This window comes from Astatotilapia calliptera, chromosome 10, assembly GCF_900246225.1.
Source record: "Astatotilapia calliptera chromosome 10, fAstCal1.2, whole genome shotgun sequence".
In the NCBI taxonomy this organism is placed as follows: Eukaryota; Metazoa; Chordata; class Actinopteri; order Cichliformes; family Cichlidae; genus Astatotilapia; species Astatotilapia calliptera.
In genome coordinates, this window is record NC_039311.1 from 9,205,378 (window position 1) to 9,218,277 (window position 12,900).

Here is a 12,900-nt window from a genome sequence, read left to right on the forward strand (position 1 = left end):
CGTTAACGCTGAATCCTTTCTGTCTAGTTCAGCTAGATCTATGCTGATTTCGCTCGCAAAGCTCCAATCAAATTGCAGTTAATCTGTGTGGGTGTGTTTAAGGCGGTAGAGGGCCGGGAGACACCCGGAAGAGGTGGTGCTTGAGCATGTGCTGTCAATGTACACAGCTACATATATGTAGCAGAACTGAACTTCGGTGTGCGGAATCTGTGACGAGCACACAGTTTCGCGGTTGCAGGTCTTCGTCGTTGTTGAGTAGACTGCGTGCAGCTGAAGCATGCTGTGAGCCCGCTAACATCAGACTACATTTAACAAGTCTGTTGTACACTATTTTCACGACGGGTAGTTTGAGGACTACGTATGCAAACTGGGAATGTCAAAAATCAGGGGCGATTTTAGCCCATTTTTGGGGGTGCTTCAGCACCCCTAACATGAATCAAAGCACCCCCAAAGATTTCTTACTTTTTTGACAATATTTGCTGTTTGTGTGACACACTACTAAAAATATAAAAAGCATACAGTACTGTACTTGTGTGAGACGTAACATTTTAACAACAAAAGTATAGATAATCCCCCCTCCCAAAGTGATTTGTTCCAGCTCGCCTCTCCCCTGCTCTGGCTCTAGGATGGTGGCTGAGACGCAACGGAGCGGAGGTGTTAGTGTCTGGCTTAAAACAGGACATATTAGCTGCATTTAACCTTCAGTTACTCTTTATATAGTTAGGTAGGAGTCAGACCATGTTTCTTTTTAGCTGAAAAATATTACACCAGGTAACCTGCTGTGTTGAAAACGTGTTTTCTGGCAATGTTTGCTACTCTACAATCCGTCCTGCTCTGTAGTAAAATCAGCGACATCTGACCGTCCTGTTGCTCCCATTGAAATATATACAGCCTATTTAAAATCTAAAACTTTAAATTGTCCGTAGCCTGCTGTTGTTACCACTGTCCTGCTTGAAATGGATACTAACTAGCTAACTGACTGGATGCCCATTAGCCTTATAACTCCTGTTGTGTGTGTGTGTGTGTGTGTGTGTGTGTACAGAGAGACAGTCAGGTTCATAATGGATATAAGGAAGTTTTTTCAAAAAAAGGAGCCACATTCAGGTAAAAGTGTAAAATCAAATTATCCATCAATCAAGAATAATATTGGATCAGTGTTTCAATGTTTATATCTTTTATTAGATGTTCATGTGGTTTGGTTATTTGCCTTTTGGTTGAAAGTACACTGAGAGAGGACTTTTTGTTAGCGATCTTAATAGAATTTTTTTCATATTAATGTAATTTTTCATCTAATTGAATACAATCTATTTGTGTATGATTGTCAGTCCAAAGAGGGAGAGAGGAAAGAGGGAACGTGAAGAGAAAGTACAAGGTCAGGAAGAACCAGGTAAGAAAACAGACAGGGAACAGTGACAGGCACAACACAAACTGTTAAACTGACAAAGAGAAAAAACCTGATTTTACTCACACAATCTGGAAGTTGTGTTCTCCCTATATTAAAGCTGCTATAAAGAATCTGCAAAACAAACTGGGTTGAAACATTTTTGACCCTCTTTAACAACATTCCAACATAACATTATAATGGATTGGGGAGATTAAAATTAATAATATATTTTTATGTGGTTCAGCCACAACTCTACTAAAACCTCAGCCAGTAATAGGTAGGCCAACTTTTGGACCGTCCAGTTGTCTGTATGACTGCCGCAGTACGTACATCACATTTGCACACTATCAGAAAGTGCCAAACGATGCCCTGGTGGAGTGAGGAGCTGTAAAGAGAAGCAGATGCTCTGTTTATATTCTAAAAATGTTTTAAGCTTGTTTCAAAGATTCTGTACTGCAGCTTTAAATGTTTTCCAAAAGCACACACACACTTATCAGTGTTTCTCAAACTTTTTACAGTGTGTACCACCTGAGAAAAATGTCAAGCTCTCCTAAGTGCCACTATGAAAGCATGAAACTCATAAATCTTACAACACAAAATTAGTATCTGCAGTAAAGATTTTTTCATACATTGTATACATTCTACCACAGGCAAAGTTGCCTCCATTTTTATATTCTTTTTTTTTATATTTTGTAATAATTTATTTGTAATAATTTATTCTGTTTTGGGAGTGTTTTTATGTATCTGTATTATATTATACAAACACATTAAAAGTGAATCTCTGTCCAAAAAATGCACTCAGTTTACTTTTTACTCACTATGAGCATCATTCATTATTCTTCCCCAGTAATTAAGGTTAGGATATGTATTTTTTTTATTCCAATCCATTCTTCTTTTGCAGCATTTAAATAACCTTGATCAGATTTGATGGTTTTGTTACAGACTTTTCAAAAAAGTGTTTTGCTTTTCTTTCACAAATGTGGGGATTAAATTGTGTTAAAATGTACAAAACAGTGATGTCATGTTTTGTGACGAGGACCCAGGCACAGAGAGACTTGATTAATTTAAGAATCTTATGATTTAATAAAGAGATTTGCAGACTTGCACAGAGATGGTAAAATTATGATGACTGATAACGGAGACTAAGACAACAAACGATGAGGACAGGGAGGAACAGGGGTTTAAATGCACCAAAGTGACAGTCAGAGAGAACTCGGGACAACATTTAAGGATGCAGGGACTGACAGAGACAGGTTTATCTTGCCTGGCTGGGCAGCTCTCTGGGTGCTCAGCACCCCCAAAGCTCTGATCCTAGAATCGCCCCTGTCAAAAATTAAGAAAAAAATGCATCCAGTGTGCAGTATATTAAAGATGTTTATTCATCACTTCAGTGCAGGCAAGTGGAGTATATAGACTGCAGACGATGTAGTCAACGGAAGACTTATTTCATATCCCGTTTGGCTCACGTTAGCTGTGTCGTTTGAAAGCTGAGAAACTGGCCTGTCTGCATTCAAACTGGTTCCGGCGAAATCCCACTTCTAATCACAAACGAGAAGCAATTAGGATTGATCGTATTTAAATAAAGAGACTTGAATTCATATATTCTCTCTGTGAAACTGTTTTACAAAGACAGTTATTCAAAGTAATGTTCATACTTAATGTGACGAATTAAACATTGATTTTTTTTTTTTACCGTACTCGTGTGCGTGTAGGACAGATGGATAGCCACGTAAAAACGCTTAAAACTTTGTCTATTCATGTGTAGACAGTAACAGCTTGCTGAGGTTTCTGATGATATGAAAGTGTAAATGCAGGTCGTCAGGCTAAGAGTCCTAAAGCTAAGCCCTAAAAGACTGAAAGAGAATGAAATCAAATTACAATATACCAGTGTTGAATTAAATACCAGCTCATTCAAAACATGATTTGGTTCATTAAATGTACATCTTTTAGTTAGAGCCTACACCACTTTAACCCAGTTGTTAAAATAAAACAGGATACCTGTGATAAACTATGACAGTTAACCTTAGTGAAATACCCTCGATTACCAGTTTACATCAAAGGTGTAAATATATTATTATTGCACCTTAGATCCACTAGGTGGCTTCAGAGGCCTTAATGTGCAGAACCACTCAAAGTGGTTCTGAATTTATGGGATTTCAGCAGGAGCAACTTTGTCTTTCTATTTCTTGACTTTAACATAAAGATACATGCCAAAAGCTTAATTTACATTAACAAAAGCTTTTAAATTGTTTCCATGTTAAGTGAATGACTGCATCAAGGCGATCTCATCTATTTAAGCCATCTGTGTTAACATTTTTATCTTAGCTCATAGTGATGATAAGGATTGATTTAAAAATCCAATCATAGAGCCTGCATTGCCTTCTCTTGACACAGTGATGTTGAAAAACTGAAGTATTTGCAAGTTAACAGTCTTTTAACTAATATTCTGCACACTGTGAAGTGTGAAATAGATGCTTCCCTCCCAGTGTTCAGAGTAGGTTAGCACATGCCTGCAGAAACTTGATATTTCAGTGCACTGTTGGTCTATTTTAACACAACCAAAATTATTATTTTAAGTATTAGTAGAATTAATTAGTGTAATACTAAACATGCAAGTGACAGGAATAAATATTGACACTATCGCAATCACAAAAGAGATTTAGGATTTTAAAAAAAACTTTCTTTTTTCTTTCTATGCTTTAATAACTTAGGTTTGCAGAAGACAAAGAAGCTCTAAACATTCACTAACACACAAATGTATTAAGAAGACTTAAGTATTCATTTTTTAAGTCTCAAGACAACTAGTGACAACATTTATTTTGCCATTTGTCAGTGTGCCCCAGCAAACCTCAAAGTAAAAACAGTGTGAATCATCTTGTTTGAATACACAGTCAGCTATCTACATTTGTTTGTATACATGCAAATGGGTGTGTCCTACACTGATATGACCTTTTTTACACTCTCCCAGTATGATTTAGTGTCTTCAAATTTGTCCCTGTCATTAAACGCCAACTTTACTGTCACCAAGTGAAAGTGGTTCAACTTTATGTGAACCACTGTCACTTTACAAATAGTGTCACTGTCCAGCTAATTTTTTTTTCACACGGTTGAGCTAACATATGCCATAGCTTTATGACTATTGTAATGCTGTGTGCGGACAGATGTAAAATATGCAGGCAGTAAAATGAGGGCACTGCAGCTAACGGTCCAATTTAAAATCTGTCTCTTGTCTTGCCAGTGTTTGTTCCTGGAAAGGTGTGGGTGTTGGATGAGGGGAGCAAAAGTGCCAAGATGTGTTGCCACAAGAATTTGTTTAGAATTAAGATCATAAGTTCAAGAGCTCCCCTTTTCTTCTAATGCATTTGACTGTGACTTAAAATAGAAGATGACAAAAATGTTCTATAAGGTCTAAAGGGCAACCAAAGCCACAGTTGCCTAGAAATCAGTACAAAGATGGGTCATAAGGAGCAGCCACATAGGCTGACCTTTTCTGAAATAGAAAACAGAAGTAGAGAAATAAAATGTAAAGCTTTTTTTTAAAAAATAAAGTAACTACATAAATAAAACTGATCACCATTAGAGAAAAAAATAAGGGAAAAATCCCTTCTTAAATCAATATTAAATATCCTGGCATTTAAAAACAGTGATAGACAGCGCCACATCCAAAAGTTTGTTTTTTTTTGTTTGTTGTTGGTTTATTTTTACGAAATGTAGGGTTGCAATGCACAACAACTCACCAAAAGATGACCCCGCCCAAAAAAAGAACAAACAAAATAAGCAAAATTAACGTTAAATAATTCAGTCAAATATTACAGATTAGAACATCTTTATGTAAATTGTGAAAACACACACACAACACACAATATACTTGCATAATTCCATACACAACATCACATCTCCTGGAGATTTCTCAAGTGCTGGTTTAAAAGAAGATAAACAAAAAGTCCTGAGTTTTTCCAAGCTCACTGCACATTTTTGGTATATCAGAATGTGAAAGTGTGAAACAAATATAAAACATTCTGAAAAAAGGCTTCATTTAGTCACTTTCTTGTGAAAAAAAAATGCAAGAGAAAAACTATTTACACATTTACATAGAATAAAGCAGTAAAAATGTGTTTTTAGTTATGTTTAAAGCACATTACATCATATCATCCTCTAAAGAATTTCACCCCGGGCACCGACTTTTGCATAGCACATGTTCTGGAATTCCATTGAGTAGCTTTTAGTAGAATCTAGTACAATATTTATTTGAATCATTAAATTAAACATGCATATCCAAGTCTAGTATAATATACTGACTGTCATTGGACCACCAAGTCTGTCTTTATTAAATTTATGATAATATGATCGATTTAATGAGAAGCAAAAATATAGACTTTCTGCCAAAACATTTTAAATGATTGTCATATGTGACTTCACTTGTAGAATAGTCTATTATGGAGGATTTGGTTTATTAGGTCTTATGACTAGATAGCTGTTATTGTCAAACACCAGAGTTGACTCTCGCTCAGATTGTAAATATGATCTACCAGGCAGTCTGGATGTTAGCAGATTTTGGCTTGAGGTGATCGATGTGGGAATCTGATAAGGGCTGAATCGCACCCATGGTCGAGAGTTGCTGTAACGTTGGCTTCTGGAGTGCGACGAGGCTGCAGTGCAGAATGAAAGGGCTGGTGTGACTGAACCTGGTGCTGCCATGTAGCGGTATGGATATGAGAAAAGTCCTCCATAGGGTGATGGTGAAATCCCCTGCATTAAAAAGTAGAGTTGTTAAGATTTGTAGTACAGATCATGTCATCTTCCTTTATATAAACAGCTCTGTAAAATTAAACTTTATTAACCAGCAACTGAATACATCCGATTTGTTTTGTCTTTAACTCATATTATGGAGGAAATCCAAGGCATTAGGAAAGGAAGTCAGTAAAGGTAATCAATCCAGTCCCATTAAACAACAAGAGGATTGACACCTATGCTTTACTTTACACTGAAAATGACCTGCACACTATAAAGATCTCTAAGCCATTCATAAAGAATTCACAAAGGCTTATAATGAAGTACAACTACTCAAGTAATACATTCCAACTATTGTTTTACTTTATTCAGTAGTTGTTTAATGAAAAACTAGACATTCATTGTTTTTCATATTGTATATATTCATTTAATGCTTTTATATTTTGTTTCCACACATAATACACCAAATAGTGATCAAAGGTTTTTCTGTTTTTTAGTGGAAAATCGGTTTACAAAGAACCTTTGGTTTTTTTTTAATTATAACATGAAGGCTTGTAGGATTGCACAAACAGTAGGACGAAACATGAAGTAAGATCTAAAAGTATGTTCTCCAAATTACAAACAGAGCTTGCTATGAAACATATTGGCACGAAACATATAACGTATTTCAGCTTTACTCGCTGAGAGTTTCTTTAACTGTAAAAATTCTGCAGCTGCCCAGTGTGAAGTCCTTTGTTAGTGCTCAAAGACTTTAAAGATGCTACTGAAGTTAAGTAACTGTTACTGCTGTATACAGCACTTACAATTAAATGAATGGATGAAAATATATTCAATAACTTAATATAGTGAACCTGGGGAAGCGTACCTGAGATGCTAGCATTTGCTGTGACAGTTGACGTTTGAACGGAGCTGAAGAGGTGATGCTTTCAGAAAACAGGCTTCCATTTCTTAATTCATTTATACCAGATGAAGTGGGAAACATATTCTCCATAGCCATATTGGAAAAAACCTCTGGCTTCATTGATAGCTGTCCAGATTGAAATGACAAAGGTGTCCCAAGCCTACTAGAGAATTGGCTGTGTGCACTTGAGAAATCCAAAGTGGGTTGCTGACCAGCACTGAAGGATGATGCGCTCCATGACTGTAACATCATAGGCACGACCCCATCTTTGATTTCACTCATTTGCTCTTCTAAACCCGTACCTATAGAATGTCTATCACGTGAAGCGCTGCTTGATGTTCTTGCTTTTGTTGCATCTTGTTTGTTCTTTCTGAGATCACACTTGTTCCACAGTATCTCTTCACTTCTCAGACTTAAACCCAATGTGTGTTCTCTCCTGGAGCAGCTGCCTTCAGCGTTGCAGTCATCTAGTGGATCAACGTCTGAATCACTGACAACGTTGGTCTCGTCTGTAAGGAAAAAAACAAACACTTGAAACATTTTTAACCATGAAGAAAACACTGTCAGACAGTGTGTCATGGAATACTTTGCAGTCAAATTGAATGAGCCATCATATTATTAACCCATGTTCTTTTGAAACACAGTTTAAAATGCTTTGTTAATTTTGCATCAAATAAATATTTTTTTAAAGTAAAAACAAAAGCAGATCCCCAAACTACAAACAGCAATTATTGGCTTGAGAATATGTCATTAAAAGGAAAACACGTACTAAAAACAAAAAAAAAATATATGCAAGCTGTTTCAGTGTAGTGACTATGCAGTAGATCTTAAGTTAGATTATCACTTCATGAACACAGGTCAACAGTGGCTGCCTAATAACATAATGAACTCTAAATGAACCCACCTTGACAAGTTGATGTGGGCATCAGAGGGCTGCTTATTAGTTGTGGGGAATAAAAAGGCTCACTGGTACTGGGCTGCTCATAGGAATCATCAGAATCAGCAAAGTCCTGGTCTGCTTTGCTTTGGTTTCCATTCAGTGAAGAAATGTTTAACTGTTTATTTCTGGGGATCACAAATCGAGATTGCATGAGACCATGCACATATGGCCTAAAGATGTATTCTGTTTTCAAAATGTATACCTCTTTTCACGTCTCCCATTTCCTGTATCTCTGAATCCTTTGGCAAAGGGATTGTTGTCAATTTTTAGTTGTGTAATCTTGATGGAAAAGAAGGAAAGATCTGCAGATTAATCAATCCAAAGTTCATTGTGCAGTGACAAACAGGCACAACAGTAGTACACACTGTATAATCCATGTGGATATTTGTCATTTGTGTATGAGGGGCTAAAGGATGATGTTACCTTTTCATTTTGATAAGCAGTGACAGCGATGAATTCTGTCTCTGGGAAAACATAAGTCCGGAAGGTGCTATAAGGAAGCTTCATTATGTCATTCGCCTTCACAATATGAAATCTGGGTTGGTACTTGTGCATGGAATTCAAAATTGTCTGCAAATTAGAAAAATAGAGTTGGAATTACTGGTATTTGGGTAATTAATTACTACAACTACAACCATAATAAAAGCTTTAAAGCAGTGCACCCAGTCACCCAGCATAACCATGCGTAATGAGGAACAAAAGCAACTTTTCAGTGAGTGTTACTTACAAACCCATGGTTATCGGACATGTTATTGGTGAGTTTGAGTTTATGAAAGGCAACAGGCTTGCTCATCCATTGTTCTCCTTTAGACGGACTGTCCGGGTGGATGTACATGCGCTTTGGCATCTCTGGGTCAGCTTTTCCAGCCATCATCCAGCGGGAGTTGTGAAACTTGTAGCGACAGTCGTCGACAGCGACAATGTCCATCAGCAAGATGTACTTGGCTGTATCATTCAGCCCTTCTACTTGCACTTTGAAAGGGGGAAACATCCTCCTGATAGTTAATGAAGAAAAAAAGAAATTGTTGTATATGTCATAATTAACAGTGTTATTTTTGTTTTTCATCACTTTTTTCTCATAGAGCTTCTATTTGTCTATGGAGGTCCCCCCCCCCCTTGTGGCATTTTTTAAACTTCCGATCATCAGCAAAACTAGATTATTCGCTGTTTTTCCCCGTTAAAGCGTGAACATAGCATTTGTGCGCGCTTTTACAGGCTATTTACAAATTTGAAACGACAAAGACACTACACAAATTCTCAGTAGACTACTTAAATGCGCATTGCACTTGCCTTCCTGATTTTGTGATAACCATTTCAGTTCCTATTTTGTGAAATTCACTCCACAAGTTCTTTGATTCCAGCGTAACTTTCGGGTCCTCGTCCAACCATTCTTCTGGCTCAAGTCTCTTCAAGGAACGTTGCTGAACGGCCTCATTTTGGCACCCCAGACCTGCGTGCAGCCCCGCGTCAGGGGGTGCCTGCTCTGACAGAGACTTGGAGAAGGACGCGGCGTCCGGAAAAGTCGGCGCGGCGGGAAAAGAAGGCTGTGCGCTGGTAAGGAAGGCTGACAAGGACAAGGCACCTGGTCCGCGAATTTGGAAAGGATAATAAGCCATGGGAACAATGGCGCCAACTGCATTTCTCAGCACAGCATCCGATCAGAAAAGTCCCAGCCAGCCCGCGCAGGTTGCAGGCGCATGGCGTACATCCAGACAGCAACTCCGATTTTAAAAGTTTATGAATTGTGTGGCATGATTGGTCTTACGAGGGAATGCAAAATTCCCCACTCTTAAAATACTGAGAAAGAGGTAAGAATCCGCTTGTAAATCGCAAACGGGGAGAGAGCAGCTGTGAACGCTGTGACTGCACAAGCTTGTTGAAAACAACTGGTACCGAGGATGAGAACAGAGGGAGGGAAAGAGACTGTGTTTGCGCTGTCACACGTCTGTTTTCCCTTGCACAAGGTACACTAACGAGCCAAATATTTTCGACAGGGCTTCGTTACACGTAGCTTACCAATTACCAAACACGCATAATGATAATAACAATAATAATAATGTAAAAATGTTCAAATATTCTATGATATGTCAAAAAAATAAAATAAAATTACAAATCAGCGCGTGTTACTGATAACAGAAATACATCATTTACACAGTTCAGGATGTCTGGAGTCACTTTACCTTCTTGAATAAACTAGTTATGAGACAGGAAAGCTCGAAAGTGGAAGTGTTGCACACACACACACACACACACACACACACACACACACACACACAGAGAGAGAGAGAGAGAGAGAAACAGATTCCAAACGTGATGTTCAAAAGGTTTAAGTACTGTCTGGTGTGTTTTACTTTATTGAATTTATTGAATCAGCAGTCTTGTCACACCTACAAGCCAGTGGACACTATTTCACTTAGAAACAGCATCAGTGTTGAGCGGGGATTCGAGGAGGTCATTTATGTGAAAAGGGAAAGACCATCTCTAAATCAAGGAGGGGGGCTAAGGGTACATCTTTCTCCATCTTGCAATGCTGTGATTGCAGTCATTACCCAACTATCTGTGAATGTTACTCATGGCCATTGATCAATGGTCTTTGATCAGTGGTTGTTGATCAATGGTAATGACAATCTGCATATTAATGAAGAAAGAAGATATTTGCTTTCAGTTAAAATTATTTCAAAGGGGTACAAAACCACAGAGGCATGTTCATCTCAAAGAGGTTCACTCTTAAAGAGGTTCGCCAACTCTGTCCAGTAAACAAGGTCTTTCCTAATCTTGTGGTTTAGCAGCATGAAATTAGCTTTGTGCAGGTCAAAGAAGGAGAGGGTAATTTGTATACCTGGTGAAGTAAAAAGTGACAGGGACTAGCTAAATGGATCAGAGCAGGTTGAAGTCCAGGATACATTAGGTCGAGGGCGTTGCCTCAGACTTAGAGTAATTAATCTCGTAAAGTGGAATTTCACCAAAGGACCAACTGTCCCAATAATAGAATCCTCAAGGTGGCTTAAATAAAGCAGAACATTTTCCATAGAGACGTTATGTATCAGTGAAGCTACCTCTATGCAATCACAAACAAGTAAATTCAAATGGTTTAGCCTGCACAGTGGGCCTGGAGCCATGACCCACCATGATTCGGGACACTTCAGGCCAGCTGTGATGAGTGGAGTAAGAGGGAGAGATCCAAGGCCTTTCAGTCCTGTCAAATGACTTATTGGTGTGGAAAGAGATTCTTGGATATACCTAAATCTGTTTTTTCTTTTAATTTGCAGAAAAGTGTACAGAAAAGAGACTAGAACAGAAAAGAATAATGATAATGAGACAATAATGATAAAATCAACAAACTGTTCTGTAAGTTACAGGTTTGTGCTGGATTTCTCAGTAATTAAAAAACAAAGGCCACCACAGAGGATTTTACAATCCACTCTGAGAAGAGGAAAAACTAAGTGTTGACAGTGTCTTTTAGTTGAATACAGCATTTTCTGAGATCCATCCAGAATACACAACGGGTATGACGCCAGTCTGTCGTAGGTCTAAAACAGAGAGAAAGACAACCATTCACACTCACATTCATACCTATGGGCAATTTAGAATCACTAATTAATGTAGCTCTACAAACTGCATGTCTTTGGACTGTGGGTGGAAGGCAGAGTACCCAGAGAGAAACTATGCAAAGTAGCAGAGAGAACATGCAAACTCCACAAGAAGCGCCAGATGGTGTATTCAAATCCAGGACCTTCTTGCTGTGTGGCTCAATTTTGGTTACTAGAAACTTGATGCAGTTCTCAACTATCTCCTAGTTTGGGAGCCTTAAGTATTGTTAAGCCCAGAAAAAACTGATGATTCCTCTTTTTATGTGGGATGAAGGCTCTTCCCAAAATCTACCGTCATACCAAAATCCATCTTAATCAGGCTGAAAATAGAAATCAAGTCCCACTGGTTATTGATATGGTTTATATAACATAGGATTTGTGTGACGTATAATGTGAATGACTTGTGAATATACCCACTTACTTCTGACACAGACACTTTGTAACCCTAATGCGCAGTAATTAATTTTAGGTTACATTAACCCATTTACAGGGGTGCTTCAAGCACAGACTCTGGGATTCCAACTTAATCTAATGATCTTAAACTAGAGACACAAACAGGTATAAAGAGAGGCCAAGTTATTGTTTTTGCTGTAGAGGCTATAAATGTTTTGCCCACAAATTTAATTAAAGCCTAACAGACATATGCTAACAGACAACTATTTTAGTCTCACGAACCTCTACATCAAAGTGGCAGTAGCTGCGAAATCTCTAATGGGCACTATAAAAAGCTTGTTCATTCAATAGAATTAAGAATTAATTTTACTTTCTACACAAATTAAATGAGCGGCATGGCAGGAAGACTTCTTATGTTAGAATTCCTAGCAGAATTGACTCCCTGTTGAGGCACTGTCACACCATTTTGTTTATTTAGACTTGATTAGCAGTAAGCTCTGCTTTCCTTCAAATTCATTTAGGGGGCTTTCAGAGAGACTTTCAGCCTAACTAGCAAATTACTACTACAGTGGACTATTTTTAATCCTGAGAATTTCAGTTATAGCTTTTATGATTTGGCTTTCTCACTTTGGTGTTACATCAAAGACATCACTAGTTTTATATTACACTAAACTGTCCACTTTGTTTTAGTCTGGAATTGAATTGCCTTTAAAATCTTCTACAGAGAAGCTTATATTTGTAGCTCTTAGTTGTTCTTTGGAGTTCTAGACCAGCAAATTGACGAAACGTCTGCTTTATGGAGGTGCTCACACAATCAAGTGATTAGCAGCGCCTGGCTGCTACTTACCTACTTAATTTCTATTGAAGCCTTAAGAGTGTGCTTTGTTTTTCATAGGACTGTATAACATTTCATTGCATAATGTTGCATCAGTGTCCATGCAGCTATTATGTGTTAAGGTTA

General features: G+C 37.9%; 1 protein-coding gene across 1 annotated transcript; it reads right to left on the minus strand.

Moving 5' to 3' along the window:
• Positions 1–5,067: 5,067 nt before the first annotated feature.
• Positions 5,068–9,978, minus strand: LOC113029980 (T-box transcription factor TBX3-like). Its single transcript, XM_026180955.1, has 7 exons — positions 9,247–9,978; positions 8,684–8,951; positions 8,380–8,526; positions 8,159–8,235; positions 7,921–8,081; positions 6,981–7,525; positions 5,068–6,133 (listed from the first exon to the last, which is right to left on the minus strand). The coding sequence occupies exons 1-7, from the start codon at positions 9,570–9,572 to the stop codon at positions 5,819–5,821; spliced, it is 1,839 nt and encodes a 612-aa protein (XP_026036740.1). The 5' UTR covers positions 9,573–9,978; the 3' UTR covers positions 5,068–5,818.
• Between the last annotated feature and the right edge of the window lie 2,922 nt (positions 9,979–12,900).